Source organism: Protopterus annectens, chromosome 3.part1 (assembly GCF_019279795.1).
Source record: "Protopterus annectens isolate FY-2018-M chromosome 3.part1, PAN1.0, whole genome shotgun sequence".
Lineage (NCBI taxonomy): Eukaryota > Metazoa > Chordata > Ceratodontiformes > Protopteridae > Protopterus > Protopterus annectens.
The window spans coordinates 1836391752-1836417418 of record NC_056732.1 but is presented as its reverse complement, the minus strand read 5'-3'; the positions used below and the strand labels follow the sequence as shown (position 1 = coordinate 1836417418).

The window sequence follows — 25667 nt, the reverse complement described above, 5'->3', positions numbered from 1 at the left end:
GTATAGTAACCCTTTGTCACAGTATACAGATTTCCCATTTCCTTGAGAATCAGGTGCCTCCATATCTACCTGCCTCAGGCCTTGCAATGTAGGGTCTGAGAGCTGAGCCTGTCTCAATTCTCTCCTTGTAACCCTTCCCAGCCCCCTTCCACAGGAAGTCTGGCATCCTCAGACAGTGGTTCCTCACTGTCAGCCTGGATACTACTACTCACCTCTACCTTTGAAGTTACTCTGTCCAAGGGAACATCAGCACCTACAAGCAGCTTGTGGCTCACCTTCAGTTTCACTGCTACAGAGTAGCTCCCCTCCCTGCAGTAACCACCTCACCAGTCCTGGCTGCAAGTATACAGTCTGTCTGGGTCTCCCCCAGGCTACCAGACCTACATACTTGTCTCAAAGCCTGACTGCGTGTAACTGCACAAGCACATGATACTGCCTCATCCAAATCCTTCCCTATCAGGGCATCTGCAGGATGGTAGTTTAGTACCCCTGTTGTCTCAAGACAACCTACTACTGGCATCTTGTCTTTCCCACTTATTGGCTCACTCACCTTTGGTTCTCCACCTTGCCTCCGCAGACACCTGTATGCCACATGGCCCCACTGGTTGCATTCAAAAGATTTAATCCTAGCTCCTGGACATGTACCTGGACTAGTGGCTTCCCCTGCTACTGGGGGATTCTGTTGGGGCAGTCTGTGCTGCCCACCATGGGTTCCTTTAGACCCATGAGCAGTACTGGGGGGGTCTCCTTCCTGTGCAGGGCTGCCCTGCTTTCCAGGTATAGGTTTCCCTTCTTCTCCAACTCATCTAAAGTATCACATTGTCTATCAGCTAACCAGATCCTCATATGTCCTCAGGCAAAGTGCTAAGGCTTGTTCCCTCACCAAAACGGTCTGCCAGCCCTTCAGAAGTGGTGACCTGACATCCACTCACCCACCTATGGAAATAAGTGTTTAATTCAACAACATATTCACACACACTTTCATCTGCCTTGTGTCTATGCTCACAACTTTTTCCTATATGTTTCAGGTGTTAGCTTAAAACAGTTCTAAAAGGCTACTTTTTACAGCAGTATAATCAAAACATGCAACGTCAGCGACATTTTGGACAGAACAGTTAACAGCTTTACCATGGAGTAAGAGGATCAGGAACCGTACCCAGAGCCCTCAGTCAACTTCATACTGTGTACATATCCTCTCAAACATATGAATGAAACTATCAAAATTATCTCCCTCTCTAAACTGCGGAAAAAAATTACTGACCTTTTGTGCTTCTGGGGTCCAGTTACTCTCTTCCACATTACCTCCATGGCTCTGGCAAAGAGTCAGCATCTCCTTCTCATGCTGCCTCTGCCTTTTCTTTTTCCTCAGCTTCTAAGCATAGCAGTTTTTCATTCTCCTCACTCTCTAGATGCCTCAGTCTCTCAGCTGCTTCTAATTCCACATGCCTGGCCTCCAACTGAAATCTCTTTAGCTCCAGCTGGATTTTTAAGTCCACTGCAGAAAGATTGAGCTGTCCATTCTCCAAGGGTATTACATCTCCACTGCCAGTCTGATTGTCCTCCTGGTTGCGGTTTTCTGATGCAACTGTAACCTTAAGGCTGCAATCAGGTCTGCCTTAGTCAGGTTCCATGCACCAGTCCCCTAGCCTGGCACATCTCCGCCAGCTGGCTCCTTGTCAGCTTTCCATACTCCTCTACTGACATGCTGTCTGCTCACCCTGACTAAGCTAACAAAAGAAATAAAACAATTGTCATCTGAACTCTGAGTATTCACTGCGTGGCTGTTTTAGAGTACAAAATACCTTCAAAGCTCACTGTACACAAGTTACAGGATTCACTCGACCAACACCATTACAAGCCAGTTAGTATTTGCCAACTAATCAATATGCGATGTGGATATCCCACCTCTGCCAAACAATTAATATGCAAGGATATCCCAACCACTGCCACCAATTAATGTGCGACACCCGTGCCCTAGCCCAGCAATCAAGGAGCCTCAATCCTCACCACTAACACCAGAGAAGGTGTCTCATATATGATGAAAGGATAACAAATACACACAGTAAAGTGTAATTTCCCTTAAGAGCACACAGAGATTACAGTCATCCCGGGGCTGGTTGCTCCCTTGCTCTCCAGTCCCCAATAAGACTCCCCACAGGCACAGCTATAGGGTCCAGATCTCAGCCTAGCTGGGCAAGCTATAATCTCAAACACCCTCTCTGCCCAACCAGTGCTTCATGTCCCTGCCCAAGTAACTGGCACACAGACACTTTGAGATAAGAGTTTATACAACCACACAGACACTTCTGGGGAAGGCTGGCACAGGTTCTCCAGCTGTGCCCCTTTTACTCAGACTATACGGTAGTAATTACTGCCACCACCCAACTGATACTTATCAGCTACTCAAAGCCCCTTAAAAGGGTGTTCAATTATTACTGCCTATTACTATTATCCAGTTGGTAGTATAGTCCATGGCTAAAGCTATTAGAGTGGCTTTGTACAGATTTACCAAAGGCATGCAAGTACTCCTAAGAGCTTAGATTATCTTTACACAAACCAGCCACACTTAAAAGGTTTCAAAATATTTAACAATAAATTATTTAATAATAAAGAATTAAAACCACAAGACAATACTTTTTACTACACAGTCCAGTGCTAGTCAAGAGCTCCGAGATCACACAGAAATACTTAAAATAATTCAGTAGTACAGTTCTGACATCACAGAAAAACACAGTCTAAACTTTTCTAATTCTAGCTATCTCTAAAAGAAGACACACTTCTAAAATAACTTACTTACACAGAGCAAGGCAGAGTGCTGTGAGTTGGATGATCCAGACAAAAATGCTTAATGCCTTCTGGTTCTCTGTTTAAATTGAAACTGCAGTTCTGATAAAACATTACATCATTTTACACTTTCCTGGTGTTCCCAGGCTGGCAGAAACTGCATTTACATTATTTTACACTTAGAGCAATAAAGGCCATTCCACATGTAAATTCTGGTCATTAATTTTAGCCTTAAAACAGTAGGCAGGAAGCCTTCATCTAGCCTGGCTGGAGCCGAATTGTAAACATCAAAGGCAGTGATGAAATCATTTTAATTTCAAAGGACCAATAAGAAATGCTTGACTTAGCTTTCTACAGCAGATGGCAATGTTGCCACATTGTTTTAAGTTCAACATTTCACAGCATATTCTTTCATTTAAGAAGACAAGCTTGTATTTCAACATTCATATTTACAAATGATAGAATCTTCTATCTGGCTAGGCTGGCAGCCTTCACCCATCTCTACCAGTCTTCACAGTTCCATAAATGGAAACTATTTCTCCTTTCTACTAGTCATTGGCAGTGTCCCACAAAGATATTAGGTTCCATCGCAATCCAACATTTTATAAAACTACATACTGCCACTCACCTCACTAGCACAGGTCAATCTGCTGATGACTCACCCCTCATGTATGTGCAGATCCATATCTGCCACCACTTCAACATCTCCCAACGTTCTATCACTTGTACTGAAAGTTGGCTACAAGATGCAAATGTCTTAAATCCTAAAAAAAAAAATATGCTCACCAATCCTAAAGAATACCCAGCATGAAACACAATGTTTCAAAATAACCTCATCCAACAACACAAAAACTGTAGCTGTACCCAAAGAAAACTTATGGTTGTCCTTACAGTAAGTTGACATCTGACAAAATATGGCAAGCAGTTAAAAAAAAAAAAAAATGCACACACCAGAAAGTCGGCTCAGTCTACAGAACCAAATACTACCTGACTGATAATGCACAAGCATCAACCTACCTTCTTCCAACCCTACTATATGCTTCACCTAGTCTTACAACCCTAAGCTAAACTCTTCACCTCTTATAGTAAGATAGTCAGATTTGGACTTTAATTTCATGCACAATGTCAACACAGTCGAAATAACCGTTTTATCTTTGTACAATGCCATGTTAGAACAGTTACCTATTTTATCTAGATAACGGTCTATATAATACATCTTTATAAAAAATTGTTTTGTCATGAGCACCTTAAATATTTCTGCTAGAACTTCTCTCCCCAGGACTCCACTAAAAATTGGCTTTGCCCAGTTGGACTTTCCTGGTAAACAAAGACAAATATAAAAAAAAAAAATAAAATAAACAATTTATTCATTTAGCTGGACGTCAGAATCTCTACAAAACATTAAACATAGCTAAGGTTTTAAAATCAAATTAATTAGAACAGCACCATTTTTTTCAACAAAACAAATATTTATTCAGAAATCACACAATAATCCATAGCAACTTAAACAATGTTCTTTGTATTCTTCTTTGCACTGCTGCTACTTGTTTTTACTCCATATCGTTTGATTTCCATGCCTGATAAATTCCTGATCAATTCCTAAGGGTTTCTGCTAACTTGAACAAGGAGGTGAGGTCACAGCAGGGGAAAAATTACTCTACAGGCTACATCCGGAGATAGGCTTCTGATGCCTGGAGCCTTTTGACGGAGGACAAGCTAATTCAGATACCTTCCAGCCCCAGATAGAGATAAGTCAGAGCCCTAGCCATGGCTGAGAATAAGCAAAGTAGACCTTAGTCTGTATGATGAGACAAACTAACCAGGTCATGGTGTTGGGTGCTAAAATTCACAGTATGCAGATGGATGTCAGGGAACAGATAAAGACACTAAGCTTACTCTCATGGCTGCTTGGATGACGTCCTTTCTGGGCAGTTTTTACTCCTGTTAGGGGATACCTTAAGACATTAAGTTCCCTCATGGCTGCCTGGGTAATGTCCTGTCTGGACAGATTTCACCATTGCAGGGGAATTTAGTACATGGGAATGAATGTGTTCAAGTCTCAGACAGGGCTCAATAGTTGGCAGGTTTGTTTGTAAAAAAAAAAAAAAAAAAAATCACTATTGTTATTGCTTAGGGTTTCGTAATGTGGTCATTAGTATTAGGATAGAAAAATCAAAGGATTACTTAAGGGTAGTGAACTACCCAATGAGCGCGAATAAAATGTTTAAGATTGGGGACTTAATATGGCCATTGCTTTACTTTCTGAAGTACTTAAGTAGGCATTGTTCAATAATAATAAAATAAATAAAATCTGGTACAAAAACATTTCGGCATGTACACAGTCAGTGCAAGCTCTAAAAACTGCTGATAAAAACTGAGAGCTAGGGGAACGGTCATAAGCAAAACCCACAATTCTATCTTTAGCACTTCATGTGTTGAAATCTGCTTTAGGAAATACAGCTAATCTTTTGAGATGTATCAAACAAACCAAAACAGATGTTAACTGCTCTGTATCAATGCTTACTGACATCCGCCACAGATCACAGTGCAGCTTTTAACAGCCATTACAACTATTTTTAAATAGTGAATTTACACACTTCTCAGTACATTAGACAATGAAGTCGCTAGATGTTATTTTCACTGATTGTCATTTCATTATCAACAATACTTTGTCATTTCTTCTCAGCAACTGATATAGGGTGATCTAATTTAAAATTTATCTCGCTTTCTATTATTCTTTATTGCTCATGTTTGCAATGTTTTTTTCCTGCTATTTAACTTGTATGCCATAGTGCTTCATGATTTCCAGCACATCAGCCTTGTGATGTTACTGTTTTTCTCTGCATAGAAATATTGAACCATTTATTCTGTTTTTTGAATCATCTAACACTTAATATAATGTCTGCAGTCTTTCTGCTTAACATCACTTTTCCTTGTGTCAGATCTAGTTCAGCATATGACTGCTCTGATAAACCAGTTTTCTCATGAACTTGATCTATATTTTTCATCATTTTTGTTGGAACTTTTTTAAAACGTGTTTTGTTAACATTTCTTGTTTTGTTTAGTCTCTCGTTTCATTAAATTGCTCTAGCCTCTCTGAGGAAGGACGCTTTTGCATTTTTCTTCAGAATTCAGAATTTGCATTATGTCTAAATATCAGAATGTCAGCATGTGTGTGGGTTAGTTTTACCACTGTAGACACATATACTATCATACCACAAACTGCTTACATATAGAAAGGACTAGTTTAGCAGTTTTAGTTTTTCACTGAACTTATTTCTTTGGCCAGTCAATTACACAAAACTAAATTGACAGAAATACAGAAAGGTGAAGCATGGATACTGTAGCATGTTTCTACATGGTTACACATGTAAAATCATTCTTAAAAACATACGTGCATATACAAGTCTCTAGCTGCTACTTCAACAGAATACTCTGATGAACGGTCACACTACTCTCGTTTGCAGAATCATGGACAGATCTATATTACCTGTTTTTCCATTCTAAGTGCTCCAGGATGCAGTTTCATAAGTAAGGGTGTAGTTAAGGATCATGAAATCTGTATTACTTCAGGCTTTGATCTTTGCCATAGCTTCGTTTTTTTAATTCTACAAACGTTTTGGGTTTTTAAGAGCATGACAGGAATGGACCCCATTCCTAAGTTAGGATATGATTAGAGGGCATGAAATTAGTATTGTTTTAGTCTTTGATGTTTGCTAAGTACTCCTTGTCAGCACCCAGAGGATTACCTTTTTCTGCAGTACACATGGGATCACATGTACTGGATGAATATTTAAGTATGATCGCAAATTCTTTTCTATTAGTCTTGCTGCTCCTGCTGCTATTGGAACTGTTTGGGTACCTTTCTTCCACACTGCTCTTGCTTCTGCTTGCAAATCCTGGTGCTTTATGACTTATGTCTTTCAGCACTTAAGCATCTAGATTTGCTGGGTGTAGCAATTTATATGATTAATGCTACTTTTGTCTTTTTTCTTGGACTACTATAGCTATATAATTTTTTCAGCTGTTAGTTCTGGGTGATTTTGTATGAGCAGAACTTCACATTTCCAATGTTTCGCAGCTATCTGTGTAGTACTGTTTGCACAACCCCCCCCAACACAACAGTCTTGCTACATTATTGCACTTTTCCATAGACGGACCGTCAGCCATGAGTGCTTCAAACCCAGCAATGAGATGTGCAACTCTTTCTCCAGTTCTGACCTGCATTTGTCTCTTCCTCTGTTTCTATACGCTTTGTAAACTAACATATGTATACAGCACACTATCCTGGGAGACCAATATTAGTCTGGATTGTTCCAGGAATTTTATTTACTTATCACTATACTTGTGGGCTTTCCAATTTTTTTTTTCTTCTGGTCCTTTTCTTTGCATTCTTTTTGTTTTTTGGCACTTTCAGTTGTTGTGTGATTCATGTTTACGTGTTGTTTATTCCATTCACATTCCATTCTGATGTTTCTCCTTAACTAAGTATGGATGTCATCTTAGACTTCCCTTTGCACTTTAGAAAGGTAAATGGAATCTGATGAAGTCAGCAAATATGCAGTCATACAGTTGCAGACCTACACATGTACTCAACTTTTGATATGACCCATACTCCTTCCAAGAAATTGAATATATAATATTGGTATGTACTGATTTTTATATGTTTAATAAGCATGAATAATTTTTCTTGTTTCCTTGTCTAACTGATTCAATACTTTGTAGGGTCAATCATACCAAAACTTAAGTTACAACAGGAAGAGAAAACTAATTTATAGCTTTGACTTTATTCCTAGATATCAAGGCAGTTTTCATATCAGCTTTAGTATTCCTTACTAAGCTACAATTTTATTTGTTCACATTTTATTGTCATACTTTCATTTAGCCCTAAATATTTATACACACCCTCCTGTTCAAGTTTAATATCACACCCCTGCCCCACTGCCCCGGTGTGTTATCTTCTTGATGCTGCAACTTTCCTTTTATAAATGTTGCATTTGCACAATTATCAAGACGAAATGTCATTTTTATATCTGAAAACCTGCTGAACATTTGCAGCTGTGCTTTTGTATCCTCATCTGATAAATTATACAGTTTTAATCATCAACAAAAACAGATGAAATGTCTATGAACAGTGTTGGTTTCTGAACTTTAAGCTGTAACCAATGCATAGTCTAGTCTATTAAGTAAATGGCTTAATGGGTTAAACAGCAGTGATAACACAAGAATCACCCTGGAATATCCCCTTGTGTATTTTTATCCCTGGTATAATATTTGCCATTTATCACAACTCAGTTCCCAGTCTTGTAATGTAACTGATCAATGTAGTGTGCTTTATACCGCTGTAAGCATTTTATCCATGAATGTGGGAAGCTGCTGAATGCTTCCTTTTTTACGTCTAATAGACGATCCTTTGTTCCATATCACTTTTATTAACTTTTTGTTCTATCGCCATGGCTTTTTTCTAGATGGCTATAAACTCTATCAGCATCAACTCCAGTATATAATTAATATATTGTCAGAGGGCAATAGTTCTTGCATTGGAATGAAGAATTACTTTGAGGAGCATAATTTTTCCTGTTGTTCACCAGGTTTGTAAATTTTTCCTGTTGTTCACCAGGTTTGTAAATTTTTCCTGTTGTTCACCAGGTCCGTAACTGTTTGAGTTGCACATATAAATACTTTTTACCCATGGCTATTTCTTTGTAAAAAAAAGATGAAAATAGTTTTAGCCAAGAGTTTGGTATGACATCTGGGTCTGGTGTTTTCAAATTAGTTTTCCTTAATTTTGTCTGAGTTTCTCTGGTTATTTCATTCCATTTCGTATTGTCTATACTAGAAATGTTTACTTTCAGTTCTTCTATCCATTCAGCATCTTTATTATGTTCAACAGGATTTTCATAAATGCTTCCCAAAATGTACCCATTTTTGAGGGATGGTATTTCTATTCCTTTGTTTTCAAATTCTCTGTAAAACCTTTTTGGGATGTCCATGAACTTCTTAATTTGTACTTTCCCTTTACATTTATCTGCAGACCTCCTAAGAGTTTCTGTTTTGTGGTAATATTTTTAGTTTATTATTGGAGATGGTGTCTGATAAATCATGGCCTTTTTGATAACATTTGCTGCGGCTTTTACTACATCTGTCCTTGTCAGAATTTTGGTTGATAGTTTCCCTTTTCCGTAAGCTTCTAACAGTGATATTTCCCATCTTAATTGCTTTACAGGTTTCTCTCTTCATTGCTTCTATGGTGGCATTCAACTCGTTCTCTTCCTTTCCTTTGTTACAATGGATTTTTCTGGTAATACTTCATCTGTTACTAGTGTGGCTGCACAGAAAGTTATCCTATTTATTTCTGCCACATATAGTTCTCTCAACATTCCTGATAAAGGTGCTCTTCTGTTTTACTAGTCTTGCAACATGTTGGGTCTTGCTTTCTCTAATTAATTTTTTCATATATATCTTAATATGCCTGACTATCTTTATCACATAAATCAAGTCTTCCCTTAGATCGTTTTCATTTGGACACTGAGAATACCTTCTGCCCTCTCTATTTTCTGATATTTCCATTGTTTTGCAGTTCTAACTGGACTATTGTGCGAGCTTGCTATGGAAGATTCCAGAACATGCATCCTGCTCCATCTGTTGCTCCTGCACTTGGGGCTTCATTGGTCCATCATGTTGCAATGTTACCAATGTCAATCTCTCCACTGTTTCTTATTCTTTTACCTTGCTGTGCAATTCTAATTCTACTTTTGCTAGATCTCCTACAGAAGGGCTGCAGAACATCGCCATGTGGGGGTTTTCAAATGCATCTCTGCTGCATCTATTGGTCGTCCATCTGGTGACTTATTTGCCCATTATGTTGCGATACTGACTATGCTGCAGCTTTCACACTAAATCCTTCACTTCACAGATGACGTGCACTTTGCATTTACTTTGTCTCTTATCTTCTTTATCATATTCCCCCTTTGTGATCTTATTTTTCTACTGTGAAAGTTACCCTATCCTGGTGTCTTTACCTGTATTTCTCTTCAAATGTCTTTGGAGCAGCATTTTTTGCATTGTTTAACTAAGCTTTCTTCTCTATATAAACGTTACACCACATCAAATCTCTTCCTTTCGAGCATCCATCTTTGTTTTTATAACTTTCAAAAACTTTTTTCTGTATCTTTTCTCACTTCCTGTGCAGTTTCCTTTGCCAGGTGGCCCAATGTTTCTTCATCTAGACAATGTTTCTCTCTGATTAGTTGCATTAAGTATCTTATAGGCAGCTTTTAATAGTTTTTTGTTGTGCAAGTATTTTTCTTTCCTCTAATTTCTGTTTAACTCTTGCTACATACCATCTGTCTGGAAATTCTGTAATTTTTGCATATCCACAACAGTCCAACTCTACAGTTTCTTACTTGGTCTATGAATTTTTGCAGACTTTCCTTCTAGTGTGGGGGGGCCAACTGTGCTGCCCTGAATGGGTGCTCGCATGAGCTGCCAGACTGTTTTTGCGTGTAAATCCTTTATTGCATGTGGTACACGTATAGGGCTTCTGGTTGGTATGGATACTCTCGCATGCTACATGGCTTGCCTCATTAACAAATGTGTTACGTTCACATGACTGCTCACCAGTATGGTTAGTATTATGCATTTCCAAACTGCTCTTAAGTATAGATCCTTTGTCAAACATAGAGCATTCATTGGGTGTGTGGACAAACTGATGATTTATCGTGCTACCCTGCTGTGCACATTTCTTGTCGCATATTGAATTCAAGGGATCTTGGTCCACATGGGTAACCTGATGCCTTTCAAAGGTCACTTTGTACCTAAAACTCTTGCCACATGTGGTACATTGGAACAAACTCTGCTCAGTATGTAAAATCTTATTATGTCTTGTTAGACTTGTTTTATATACAAAACCTATGTCACATGTGGTGCATCGAAAGGGTCTATCACCAGTGTGAACTAACCGATGGGTTTCCATAATACACTTATGTTTAAAGTTTTTGCCACATGTGGCACATGGGTAGAATTTCTGTTCGCTGGGAGGATTCTTTTTCTCTGGTGGTTTTATCAGGCTAAGCTTCTGTGAGAGTCTCTTTCTACGGATTGACTCACAGATGCTTTTCTCCACTTTGGTACCCTCATGCCTCAGAAAGTTATACTTGTTCATAAAACTTTTGCCACATGTGGTACATTTGTAAGGTTTCACTCCCAAGTGAGTAACTTGGTGATGCTTTTTCAGACTTGATTTATATATAAAACCTATGCCACATGTGGCGCATCGAAAGGGTTTTTCACCAGTGTGAATTAACAAATGGCTTTCCACGGTGGACTTCTTTGTAAACCATTTGCCACATTTAGGACATGGGAAGAGCTTGTTTTTGTCTGCAGGTTCTAACATGATAGACTTCTGTGCAAAAGTCTCACCATATATTAATTTAATGTGTAACTGGTCTTTCATGCAACGCTGATGCTTCGCCAAGCCCTCTTTGTAATTAAAACCCTTGCCACATGCTATACATTTGAATTGCTTTTGCTCAGCGTGGATGCACTTATGATGCCTTGTCAGACTTGTTTTATATACAAAACCTATGTTGCACGTGATACATCGAAAGGGTTTTTCACCAGTGTGAACTAACCGATGGCTATTCATGGCACACCTCTGTTTAAACATTTTGCCACATGTAGCACATGTGTGGAGTTTCTGTCCACTATGACTAACTGGATGATCCACTGAACTATTGTTATCTACAGAATCAGTGTCATGCTTGGCATCCACTCCACTGATTAACTGCTCTTCTTTTACCAGTCCGTTTATTTCTCTCTTCACACTGTCACACGACTGATCTGTTAAACGGTTACTGCGAAAAGTGATTTGTTTGCTGCAGTTAATTAATTTGCATGGCATTTCCCCTCCATTAGTTTGTAGAAACTTGTCATTTGTTTCCAGGAGTATTTTTGATTCAATTTTATTGTTGACCTCTTTGCTATCCACACAGTTATACTGTTGACTTCCAGTATGCACTACTCCATGCCCTGTGCTGGACATTATATCTGGAAAAGCCTTCTCACACTTAGAATGTAGGGATTTCCCACGTGATGACTGTCTGCTCTGAATTTTACTGAAGTCTGTATTTCTGCTGACTTAAAAGAAAAAAAAAATATTAGCATATACCGATCCACACTACACGTTTGATAACATAGAAATTATAAAAGTTACTACATGCAGCCTTTTTTATTTTTTCATTTCTAAGTACAGAATGAATTGTGGTAGTGTTCAATAATGAATGTGAGATGCACAAAGTCCAGCCCTTCTATATGCATCAGCATTCTAACAGTAACTCCATCTAACAACATTAAATGTTTTTTTCTGTTTACATTTTAGACTTATATTAGGAGTTTATGTCAATCTAATGCAAGTAATATTCATTAGATCCTGTTTTGTCAATACACATACATCAACTTTCAATGCATCAAAAATAAAACAAAAATGTAAAATAAAAAAAAAAGTTTTGCAGAAGGATAAGGTGCCTGCACCCCTTTTACATTTCTAAACATATTTACACAGCATAACACTGGGGTTAATTAGAAACTTTTTTTTCCTTTTTATTTCACGATCTTCCAGTAGCATCAGTAATAAACAAACACTTCAACACCATAACAAGCACATATGGCAGTGAAGTACACCCAGTGTAGAGAAAATCAAACTTGATTACATACACTAAAACATCATTTTCTGAAAGTATCAAAAACACAAAGCAAAAACACAATGGTCTTGATGGAAAAAAGAAGTGAAGAATCACATCATTCAATTTCTTTTTCAAGTAAAAGGGAAACATAAGACATTATGACAAACAGAATATTTTTTGTTATACCAGCCATCTCAATTTTTACTTGCATCATTCAGAAGTTCCCCGCATTCTGCCATCCACTACCCTACCTTAACACCACTGTTCTGCCATCCACTAGTCCAGGTTTCCAAGACAGAATTGAAATAACATTTCAGATATTCATTTATTCCTATGTAATGTATACTGCAACAGTGATAAGGAAGGACATCTGCTTTATCCAACAGAGTTGTGATGAAAATGCGAGTTGAAGCCTGCACTCCGCGTCTGCAAGGCAGATTAACTATTTCTGTACAAGATGGCAGTCTAACACAGGACACACACACACACACACACACACACACACACACACACACACACACACACACACACACACACACACACACACACACACACAGAGTACATTTGAAGAACCCTAACTTCACCTTTGAATGGTCTTTTTGAGATGTTGGAGGAAATTAGCGAACTTGATAAAACTCAATGCGATGGGAGAAAATGCATACGCCATACAGAAGACACCCAAGCCTAGAACTATGCACTGTGAGGCAGCAATGGAAACGTCAAGACATTACACTGACCAAGAAAATCAAAACCATTTGGTTGAACGTGTATTTTTGCGATCATAGAAGATGGGAACATTGCAGAGAAGAAAAAATAAAAATCCACAGCTGATTCAGATATACCTCTAATGACTACAAAGGTTGGTGAGCTGAGGCAACACATATCCCAGATGTCTACAGGATTTTGAGATGACTGTGAACAATTGTGAAAGATACAAATCTACAAGATACAATAAGCTTGTCCCTGTGGACTGACAAAGCCAAATGTATGGTACCATAAAGTGCAGTTGTGTACACTTACCATAAATGTAGATGTTAGAATGTATTCACTGTTGCAGTCATTACATTTGGGTAATCTGCTGGCAGGTTGCCCTCAGTCAGCCTGATTTAACAAAGTCTTGGGTCCTGCGTCGGTTGCTGTCCCTTCTTCCATGACGTCAGGTCGTCAGGAGTATAAAACATGCAGCCGACACCATTTTATCAGTTTTTCTTGCCCCAGATGTCAGGTGCCCCCATAATGGGAAGCAACTATATACAAGGTTACACCTCTAAAAAGCAAATACACCAGAAAGCTTTAAGCATGGTAAACAAGAATAGAGGTATAGACAACAGAAGTCAGGGGGGCTGGAGTGAGGGTAACCAGGACTGCAACAGTGAAACTCAAACAGCTACATTTATGGTAAGTGTACACAACTGTACTATGTCCTTCATGCTTCACTGTTGCAGTCATTACATTTGGGTAGATTCCCAAAGCTATGGTTGGGAGGAGGAGATTATACAGCATTAAGGCCAACTATAAGGCCCCGCAAGACAGCAGTGGCAAAGCCAGCTGTGGATTTAGAGAAAATTGGTAAAATGATAATGCTTGGTGAAAGTATGTACAGAGATCCAGGTAGCAGCTTCTAGGATGTCCCTGGTGGGAACACCTCTGAGAAAGGCTGTAGAAGTAGATGCAGCCCTGGTGGAGTGAGATCTGATCCCCTGGGGGATAGGTTTTCCATGGTGCTTATAGCAGAAACAAATGCAATGGCTTATCCATTTAGAAATGGTTTGTTTTGAAATAGCCTTCCCCTCTGCCCTGCAGCAAATGCTACCAGCAGTTGTTCAGATTTTCTTCAAGGTTTAGTCTTGTCCAAGTAAAATCTGAGTTGTCTGTGCACATCCAAGGAATGCAGAATCCAGTCCCCTTTGTTCTGTGGATTGGGAAAGAAGGTTGGCAAATGAATGGACTGATTAAGAGCCACATTGGAAACTACCTTGGGCATGAAGGATTGGTCCTCAAAGATACCATGTCCGCATGAAAGATGATGAAAGGCTCCACTGCCATAAGGGCCTGTAATTCAGATATCCTTCTAGCTAAAGTAATAGCTAAGGAAAGCTGTTTTCCAAGAAAGAAATTTTAAATCTGCAGTAGCAGCTTGCTCGAAAGGAGGTAGAGTGAGTTTCTCCAAAACAAAGATAAGGTCCCAGAAAGGGGTTGGAGCTCTCCTGGGTGGTCTCAAGTTTTTTGCCCCTCTGAGATACTGCTTGAGCAGAGGATGAGAGAAGAGGTTCTGTTTTATAATGAGCTGAAATAGTTGAGGTGTTGATTTTAATGGAGGAAAAGGACAGGCCCTTGTGAAGCATCTCAGTTAAGTATTGCAAAATCAGAGGTAAATTGGGTAATACTGTGCTCATCTCTAAAGATTGGCTCCAAGCACAGAATCTTTTCCACTTGTGAGCATAACATTTTTTAGTACTAGGTCTCCTTGCCTCCAAGATGACAGCCATCACAGGTTTGCTGAGGGATGACAAAAGTGAAATTAAGTGATTAGCCAGGCTGCAAGGTTCAATGTTGGAAGCTGAGTGTGTAGAATTTGATTCTCCTGCTGAGACAGCATGGAAGGGGTCTGAGGCAGGTGCCATGGAGATAATTGTGACACTGCGCAGGAGGGGGTACCAGTGCTGGCGCAGCCAGTCTGGAGCAATCAGAATCATCTTTGGTTTGTCCTGTGTGACTTTTAGTAGAACTTTGGAGAGCAGAGGCAGAGGGGGGAAGGCGCAGACTGATAGGTCTTTCCAGCTGAAAGACAGAGTTGTCCACTTTCCAGGCTTGTTTGTGGAGAGTCCTTGTGCAAAACTTGCCCAACTGGTAGTTCTGGGGGGAGGCAAATGGATTGATGTCTGGGCTCCTCCATTCGCTTGTCAACATGTTGAACATCTGTGGTTCCAGTTTCCACTCGTGTGGGTCCATGAGATTTCTGCTTAGTCTGTCTGCCAGTGTATTCAATTTTCCTGGCAGGAATTGAGCTTGTAGATGCACTTGGTAGTTCAAAGGTAGTGTTCCACAATGCCATGGCTAGTCTGCAAAGGGTGTAGGAATGTTACCCCCCTGCTTGTTTACGTACCACATAACCGTGGTGTTCTGTCTTTACCATTAGATGTCCTGGAACATTTATTTTTGATTGATATGTAGGTTCATTTGATTTGGGTTCCATTTGCCCTGAATGCACTTCCCTGCCAGTTGAGCTTCCATGCATAGTCTGATGCATCTGTAGTTAGGGTTTGGGAGGCAGGGGTTAGTATGAATGGTAACCCCTTGTTTTGGTGGAAGGCCTCTTCCCACCATAGGAACTCAAGGCATAGGCAAGGTATGATAGAAATCATTGTTTCCAGGTTGTGATAATGTTGACTCCATACACTTTTTAGATACCACGTTTCCTCATATGCAATCTTGCATATGGAATTAGAAGAATGCAGGAGGCCATGAACCCCAAGGCTTACAGATAGCAGGGTTTTTGTGGCCACTTGTTTGAAGTAAGTTACCAAATGAATTGTTTTTTTCTGGCATGAGGAAGGCCATCTGAGCAGCTGTATTCAAGCTTGCACCCAGGAATATAATCTGTTGACAGGGTACCAGTTGTAATTTCTTTTCATTCATGGTGTACCCCAGACAAATTAGAACCCTTTTTACAAATGCCAGATGATTTAAAAGTATGCCCTAGTTTTCTGCCTGAATTAGACAATCATCCAGGTATGGATATATTTGAATATTTCTTTGCCTGCAAAGTGCAACAACTGGAGCCAGGCACTTTGTGAATACCCTGGGCGCAGTAGACAAGCCAAAGGGCAGTGCAGAGAACTGATAATGCAAGTAGCCTGCTTTGAAGCGTAGGTATCTTCTGCAAGATTCCCCGATTGGGATGTGCAGGTATGCTTCTTTTAAATCTAGAGTTGCCAACCAGGTGTCTTTACCTAGCATAGGAAGTAAATGAAGAGTCAGCATCTTGAATTTTGGAATCTCCAGAATGGTGTTTAGGTTCATAGGTTCATACTAGGCTATCTGCCCTAGGGCATTTATAAGCCTAGCCAGAGTTGTGTGGCTTTCACCACCCCTTATGTTGAAGAATACTATACCCATTAGTTTGCCGTGCCTCTGTCCAGCAGTGATACAGAGATTATCCCCGGGGTAAACCTACGATCTCCCATCCACTGGTCAAGATTCCTCTTGAACAGAGCCAGCGAGGTGCTGTCTCACATGGACTGGGATTCTGTTCCACAGCATAGGGAGTCTCTGGGTGATGAATCTGTCCCTCCAGCACGTCCTATTTATATCCGTGTTGAGGTTTAAGTCTCTTGCTCTTGTGGCTATGGTGGATTTGGATTTTTTGAGGTGGAGCATGTCCATTAATTCCGGGTTGGACATGGCCTTGTATGTCAGGCACAGGTCACCTCAGAGCAGATGGTATGCGACTGAATAGAGCTGGAGTTTCTTCAGTCGGGCAGCATATGGCATATTTTTGAGCCCCTTTATCCTTTTGGTGAGGAACTTTTGGGGTCTTTCCAATTGCTGCAGGTGTCGGGTAAGATACATTCCGAATGGGGCATTGTACTCAATCATTGGTCTGATAAGTGAAGAGTACAGGGGAACAATAACCTCCCTTGATCTGGATGTGAATCCCTTCATAATCAGGTGGGCAATGTAGAAGGTCCTCCTAACCACTTTGGCAATGTGAGTGTCAAAAGAAAGGTTACTGTCAACTTGGGTCCCCGAGTCCCTGATAATCTCTTCTGTGCTTAATGGATTGCCACCTATGTGGTAACTTGGGGTTACCTTGTTTTTACCAAAGGGTATGACTATACATTTTTAGAGTAGACAAGTCTAGGATTGGACACCATGATTTATCTTTTCTGGGTACCAGAAACAGCCTGAAGTAAAAACCTTGTCTCTTTTCCTCTTCTGGTAACTGCTGAATAGCCTCCATGTTTAAGAGGGAAATAACTTGTTTTTGAGCCTCTGCCCACTGGCTTGGAGGCAGGTCTGGCCACCCGTTTGGTGTTGGCAATGTGTGGAAATGAAATCTGTATCCCTGGGACACAAAATTTAAAACCCATTTGTCCTGGGTTACGAGTTCCCAGTTCTTTGCATGAAGAGCAATCTTTGCCCCCAAAGGGGCGATCAAAAGACAAGTGCTTGGGAATTTTAAAAGGATGTCACTGAGACTGCTTACCATAGGGGGGTGTCTTATTTCCAGATTTGGAAGTAGAGGCCGCCCACTACTTAGTTCTGAGAGTCCCCTGGGACTGAAACCTGGGGCTTTTGCTATGTCTGGGTTTGGCTTGAGAGGACCTGGAAGGGACTGGAAAGGACCAATTCTTAGTAGGCCAGTCCCTACTAAATCTTGGAGGCTGCACTTTTAACAGTTTGCATAGATTTAGCTTCATCTTCCGCCTTTTTAAGAACTTCTTCAGTCTTATTGCCAAACAGGTGATCCTGATTTAAAGGAGCATCCAAAAGTTTAGCTTTAACACGATCAGGCAAAGACTGCTCCTTAAGCCAAGCATGCCCTCTATGCACAGACCCAGTAACAGCAGCCCTGCAAGAGGCCTCTAAAGAATCAAAACCACATTGCAAAGTATGTTTTCTAACTTGTTCAGCAGAATGCATTAAATCCTATAAATCTTTATTTTCCACACAGTCAGGAATCAACATCATTTTCTTTTAAGCAGTCCAATAATATGCTGTTGATATTTTAACATATGAAATTGGCAGTTTAAAGATCTGATTGCCAAGGTTGCAGAAGTATAAACCTTTTTATCCCATCTATCCAGCGCCCTGGAATCTCTATCAGAAGGGGTAGGATTTTTTATCAGTAGAAGCCTTAATGCCCTTGGGCCCCTGAGAAATAGTTTCTGGATCTGCAACAGGATTTTTAAAAAGAAACTTGTGGGACTTTGGAACCCTGTAGTATCTGTCAAGTTTACTAGGAGGCGGAGGCAGGGAATCAGGGGCCAAAGTGGATTCTGAGAACACATCAACTAGAAAATTCCTGGCTTTCCCAGTGAAAATGCTCCCTTAAAGCATGTAAAGTTTCCCCGAAGAAAAATCCTCTGGAGGGGAAGCAGAGGGAATGGAGTCCTCTGCATCAGAATCCTCATAAGTAGAGAAGGACAAATCCAGATCATCAGAAGAATCAGAAAAAAACAGAATCATGGTCAGAGGATTCATCAACTACTTCAGTCCTAGGCCTCTTAGAAAGGGGGGGTTTGGCTACCCCTGATTAGAGTTATTAAATCTTCAGCCATTCTTATTTGTTTTTTAGGGATAGAGGCCTGAGCATGTGACCTGGGCATCATTTTTTAGGCATGGTTCGAGATTTAGGCCTAAGTGAAGGAGGCGTTTGTTTAATATGCAAGTCCATAGGTCTGAATACACCCTCAGAAGTCAGTGCCTGCACAGCGGCTCCGGACCCATCCAATGTAGAGAATCACGGGTTCCATAGCTGAAGCATCTTGGGGCATACCGGACTCCAAATGGGTTTCAGTAGAGGCCTGCGAATCAGAAGTAGCGGGTATCAGGGGCTACGAAAGTGCCTTACTGAGTACAGGCGAACTGGCTTAGGAGAAACGTCGGCAGTTTTGGACCTCGGCGGCCTGTCTCTTGTCTTTATCTTTGCGTTTTTTCAGAATCCCGGTAGTCGGATGGCTAAGTGACGACATTTCTAGATAATTAAACAGAGAACTGAAATATTTAGAGGCAAAAATATAACTACGATGGATAGTGCGCTGATTAAATAAAGCACAAAACCGATAGCAAGGAACGTCGGGGTCAGGGCCTAGGAAAGAGATACAGTATGAATGAAAATCTTTATGAGGTATTTGCTTTCCACAAGTAATGCAATTATTAACTTTTACTGACATTGGTAAGGAGCAAGAAAAAGTTTCCCCAACAGGGTACTTAGTTTTAGTTGAAGACTTCAGTTCTGAAACTCGAAAACGAAAATTTCAGGAGTCGGCCGACCAGCACTTGTGAAATGCTTCTGCTTCGGGCACCGCATGGCAAGAAAGACTGATGTAATGGCGTCATCTGCATGTTTTTTACCCCTGACGATCTGATGTCATGGAAGAAGGGACACCAACCGACACAGGACCCAAGACTTTGTTAATCAGGGCAACCTGCAAGCAGATTACCCAAATATAATGACTGCAACAGTAAAACACGAAGAACATCATACCTGATCTTTTTACCCATTTCAGTACAGAAGAATTTTGATCTCAAAGAAACCCTTTAAAATTGAAATGTATAGTGTCTTACGGCTATATGATGATGGGACAGCCAAAGACACTAAAGTGAAACTGGAAAGGAATTGTACAGCTTTAACATGAAAATTAATACATCTAAACACTGTCCAAATGAGAATGGACTATAATAACATAAGGGTTCCTATCAGATCAAGGAAAAATCTAAATCTCAAATGCTCATAGGAGCGGAAATGCAGGTAATTGAAACCAATATTGCGAGATCGCGGTACAGTGAAATTCAGAAAATTTGCCCTTCTTAGTGTAGTGCGATCTCAGAGTGGGAATATATTTTTAGGGGGCAGAGCCCCCCACAATAGTGATTTTGATTACCTGCATTTTCACTTATCTGAGCGTTCGTAATTTTGATTTTTCATCTATGTAATATAGATCGTGACATAACCTGCCAGATGCTCATAGAACTTTCACTAGAAGTAAAACTAAACAATACATGTAACTGCAAGACTACACTTGAATGGGCAGTTGGGGTAAAGAACTCCAAAATAATTCATAAGTTTTAAATACAGACAATTACATAACCTACTAAAACTTAGAAGTCCTTGGTGCATCTGTCTAACAACCTTCAAAGAGACAGAACCATCTAGAAGCATTCCATCTAGAAGCATTCTCTTAAAGTGATTTGTCACTTTTCTTACCTTCTTAGTCGTTTTAATGTCGCAATGTCTCGTCCTGTGGTTTTGCCATAATTGCTTCATGGTTTGTGATAATTTTTCACTGTTTTTCTGCTGTTTTTTTTGTCATGTGGTACTCCACTTTCATGTAATTCTCTCAGGAATGCCAGTTGACTTTTTATGTCATGGAAGCCTCTCCACTGTAAGCTGTCAGTTCAGTGCATGAAAGTAGTTCTGAGGACTGGGCTGTTTTTTTTCTAGTGATGATAGTGACGTCCAGGTTATTGGTTTACTTCTGATGTCAGAGTTCTAAATCCTTACAAGGATGGCCCTTATTTGAGCTTAGCGGGAAGATCACAAGACAGTGGTGGTGATGATGATGAAGCTATGCGGCCTCCTCCATAACATAGTGAAAGGAGTTATGGAAATCACAAATAGTATGGGTTCTACTAGGACACAATGACATTAATTTGCTGCTGATTACTAAGTGAAACTGTTTTTAAAACTTGTGAGAGCATTACTTTCATTCTGTAGTTACAGTTATTATCCTTGGTTTACAGTGGTACTCCGTTCATTCATCTTAACTGTCCAGATATTCATGGAATACCCATATTTTTCCCTCACATTGTTGGTCTGCTCCTCATCAAATTTGTTTTTTTTTTTTTTTTCCCAGGCAAATCAATGAATGAAGTCACTATATAGTGACAGACACTTGAGTTCCAGCCTTCATATCCTTTGGAAAATGCATGCCAGCACAAATTCTGTACTCTAGCAACTTCCCAAGTTACTAAGATAATTAATATCCATTCCTATTTTTGGGCTTTTGTTCTCTCATATTTGGCTTTGTCTACATTTCCTGAGCTAAGAGGATGAGAAATATGGCACTACCGTTTTATGGGTAAAGTGTTTTTGTTTGATGTGAAAGGAGAGAAAGTTGGTGAATGGTATGGACCTGCTTGAAAAATTAGCTTTACATATAAAATTAGTAATGGGCACTATGTATGTATGCCTTTAAGAAGCTTTCCAGGGGCTTGCACAAGTGTATAAACATTAAGCATGTGCGGAGTCCGACTGCCATTTTGCAGTAAGCTGTTGAGATGTAAGCATGTATATACAGTTTGTGATGTTGCTATCCATCCTGATGTGTTCTTATATAATAAAGCATCTAAATGAACTACCTTACCTGTTCGTCATCTGTACTAAGAAACAGGTGACATAGTGCCAGAATGGGATCTGGTTTCTCCAATATAAGACCAAGAGGCATTCAGTTAATACTGAAGGAATATAAAGGCGTGAATCATCCCTGCTGCAAGCATAATTCACAAAACAGGTCAGAAATGAATTTCAGGTATTAAAACTTGCTCAAATTATTTCTTATTCACAAAATATTACAGAACACACTAAACTAATTTCTTAGTAAAATGTCCGATATTGAAATATTCGAATGACTATTTAAAACATTTTCCATAAAGTTCGAATCACATAAATCGAATAAAGAAAAAGACTGCATTTTTTTGCTCAGCGCGTACTTTTTGTATTAATTAATGCTATCTGAGATATCCGAGGTGTATGAAATGTTTGCATGCTTGTGCAGTATTACAGTACTGTTATTTCACAAAATACAGTCATTTCAGAGAATATTTCTCCAAGTACAGTATGTCACGATTTATTATGCATTTGAATGCTGTTACAAGTTGCTGTGTGGGCTTGTTCATTTATAGTCAGAAGGGCCATATTTTTCAGTGCGTTAGGACATAATTTGTTGGCATGGCAGACGGATTTCAAAAACCAGGACCACTTGTGTTTGATAACACTGCAGACAATTGACAGTATTTGAGCAAGAGTATGATATTTACATACAGGTTGCATTTTCTGATAAAGATGATTGCACAAAGGCATTTATTTTGCTTAATTTAGTTGGGTCAGAAGCCCACTTTGTGCATGCACCTGCTGTATTTCCAGGAGAGGAAGAAACCATCATATTGTGGTACCGGCTGAGTCACGGCAAGAACCACAGTGCTTAAAACGTAAAATTTAGAGAAATGTGTAACCCCCCCAAATTAATATTATAATGGAAAGGCACTTAATTTACATAAGAGATCAAAAGCCTGGTGAAACATTTGCAACATATATAACTGATTTGAGAAACAAAACTAAAACATGCAGATTTTGTAATTTAAGGGATGAGCTGATAAGACAGACATGTGTGTGGTATTAAAAGATGATGCTGTGAGAAAGATTTTGCTTTGTGACAGTGATTTAACTTTGAATATGGACACTGAGATTTGCCAGCTACATGAGCTTACAGAAAAGCACAAAAATATGCTTACAAATGAGAAATGCATGCTTCCAGTAACATTTAAGGCTAATGTTGATAGTATGCAGCATGTGGATAAAAGAAACAGGCCCAAGCACATGGCAACTGTAACCCCTGCAGCACTCACTGGGGAACCCCAGAGCTTTCTAGCAAATTCCAGAGTATGTAACCAAAACTTGTGTTGATATCCAATAATAAAATATGTACATATATTTGTTGATTTATCATATTAAATTTATACTGCTTTTAAATGTCATTTTCAGTTCATGCAGCAGATGGTGATATTGCATTGCTTTTTTCATGTGGTTTTAACATGAAAAACATATTTTTAAACTTTTTAACCATTTTAGAAGTATTAAAGATTTTTTGAGTTTAATATAAATCAATATATGTACATATTTTATTATTGGCTATCAATATTGTATCTGTTTTACACATTTTACTTGTTTTAAACACTTGTATACATACACATTTTCAAGTACAGCACTTTTACTGGGTAGGCATGGTAACCAATTGCTTGATTGCTTCTTTGGGATTTTCTGTGTATATAAACTGTGTTCTAGATGTTGGTAGACTCATCTGAGGAAGTTACTGTGATGAAAACGCTGTGATTCAGTTAATGCATTATGTTTGTGTCCTGCTGTGTACTTAATTAAAAAGTGGATTGTGCTCTGGTTGTCTTCCAGTGCCTTCTTTTACAGTTTATAAATTCCAGATGTGTACTCCATGAAGTTAGATCTGTATCAGCCCAGTTGTCAGCCAACCTTGAAAATTTCAGTAGCCATGCAGCACAGAGTCAAAGCCAAGTTCGATAAAATGATGCAAGGTGTGATTTGTCCAACTGATTCATCTACTCCAACTGAATGGTTATCCTCCATGGTGGTAGCTCATAAGAAAAGCTAAGGTGATATCAGAATATGTATTGATCCAGGAGATTTGAACAAGGCACTGAAAAGATGTCATTATCCAATGCGCACAGTCGAAGAAGTTGCAGCTCTTATGCCAAATGCTACTATCTTTTCTTTTTCAAATAATATGAAATTTCCATAGTATTTTGCACATAACATTTTAAACTATATACACTATTTACATCAACCTGACATCAACAATAGTATTCAACGTACTTAATTATTGTACAAATGTATTTATGCTACTGTTTTTTTGTGTCGATTTGGCAGGTACAGATTTTTGAGAATGCCATTTGGGATAAATTCTGCCAGTGAAGTCTTCCAACGTGCAATGGAGCAAATGTTTTCTGGGTATCTGTGTACTGTTACAGTAGATGATATGATAGGAGGTAAAGGTGAAGCTGAGCATGACAGAAACCCCAGAAAATTTCTGGAAAGAGCTTGAGAAGTTAATTTTAAGCTGAATCCTCAAAAATGCAAATTCTGGCTACGATAAGTCACTTATGTTGTTCATTTGTTCACCAGTTCAGGCTTATGACCAGAACTTTCCAAGGAAACAGCTATTCTTGAGATGCCAGCTCCAGCCAATGTTCAAAGCCCTACAATGTTTCCTTGGTATGGTTAACTACCTAGGCAAGTTCATTCCAGACTTAAGCTAACTTTCGCACCACTCACAGAGCGGACAAGTAAAGCTGCAGCCTGGTCATGGTTGGAACAACATCAAAGAGCATTTGATGTTCAGAAACAGAGAATTGCAAGTCCACAAACTCTCAGATGCTATGATGTTCACAAGCAAGTTACTCTCATGTGATGCTTCGAAATTTGGTCTAGTTGCAGTCATTTTTCAAAAGGGTCAACCTGTTGCCTATGCATTCAGAACTGTAATCCACAGTGAAATGCAGTATGCTCAGATAAATAACTTTTGGCAATTGTGTTTGCATGTTCAAAGTTTCATGAATATATTTATGGTAAACCTATTCAGATCAAAACAGACCACCAACCTCTAGTTACTATTTTGAGAAAACCTATGCACCCAGCTACAGACGGATTGGAACGCATGATGTTGAAATTGCAAAAATATAATTTCAATCTTGTTTACTTCTTGATTTTGCTGGTACCTAATCCTGATCACCCAGAAATACCACTGAACAGCATGAAAATGAGAAACTTGATTTTGAAGGCATGGAAGTGAGAACTTTTTCTTCCACATGTCATGATGAGCGTATAAGGCATACAGCCGCAGATCCAGTTTTACAAAAACTCAACCACTTTATCAAACAAGGATGGCCGTCAAAGCAATCAAGTTTAGCTCAGGAAATGCAAACCTTATTTTCCTTACAGAGATGAGATTTTGTTTGGCAATGGTATTGTCACGAAAGGTCCGAATGCAATTATTCTACAGTCCTTGTAACATGAACACATTACTATTTTGCATCGTGGCCACCCAGGAGCAGACTCTACCAAAAAAAAGGGCGAGAGGTCTAGTATTTTGGCCTTCTATGTCACAGGACATTGAGAGAGCACTATCACCTTGTTCTATGTGTAACAGTACTAAGCTACATCAACAAGAACCACCTTCAGCTAAACCAGATTCCTGAACTACCTTGGTCGACAGTAGCCACTGACATTTTCGAGTGGAATAGTCAACATTACTTAGTGTTAGTAGACTCAGTCAAATTGGTTCAAGACTGACCTACTTCCTAATCTAGCATCCAATATTGTCATTACTAAGACGAAATTTCATTTTGCAGTTCATGGTTGTGTGCACAAAGTTATTCCTGACAATGGTACACAGCTTGCTAGCCAACAATTCAAAAGATTTGCCGAAGAGTGGGATATTATTCATGTTACAAGTAGCTCTGAGAACCCAGAGTCAAATGGTTTGGTGGAATAAAGTGTAGAACAATTACTAGAGAAGTCAAAACAAGACAATAGTGATGTTTTCCTGAAGCTTTTGAATCTCAGAAATATTCCTCATGATAAACATCTTGGTTCATCTGCTCAGAGATTTCTTTTGAGACAAACCACAAGTACATTACAAGTCAGCAGTAGTTTATTGGCTTCAA

The 25667-nt window shown here is 39.4% G+C and overlaps 1 protein-coding gene across 1 annotated transcript in view; it reads right to left on the bottom strand.

The window, feature by feature from the left end:
- Nucleotides 1–4232: 4232 nt before the first annotated feature.
- LOC122798731 (oocyte zinc finger protein XlCOF6-like) overlaps nucleotides 4233–25667 on the bottom strand; it is a 338042-nt gene continuing 316607 nt past the window's right edge. Inside the window, exon 4 of the mRNA XM_044067832.1 lies at nucleotides 4233–11922. Within this exon, the coding sequence (XP_043923767.1) occupies nucleotides 10196–11922 (1727 nt within the window). The 3' untranslated portion in view covers nucleotides 4233–10195. The remainder of the gene's footprint in view (nucleotides 11923–25667) is intronic.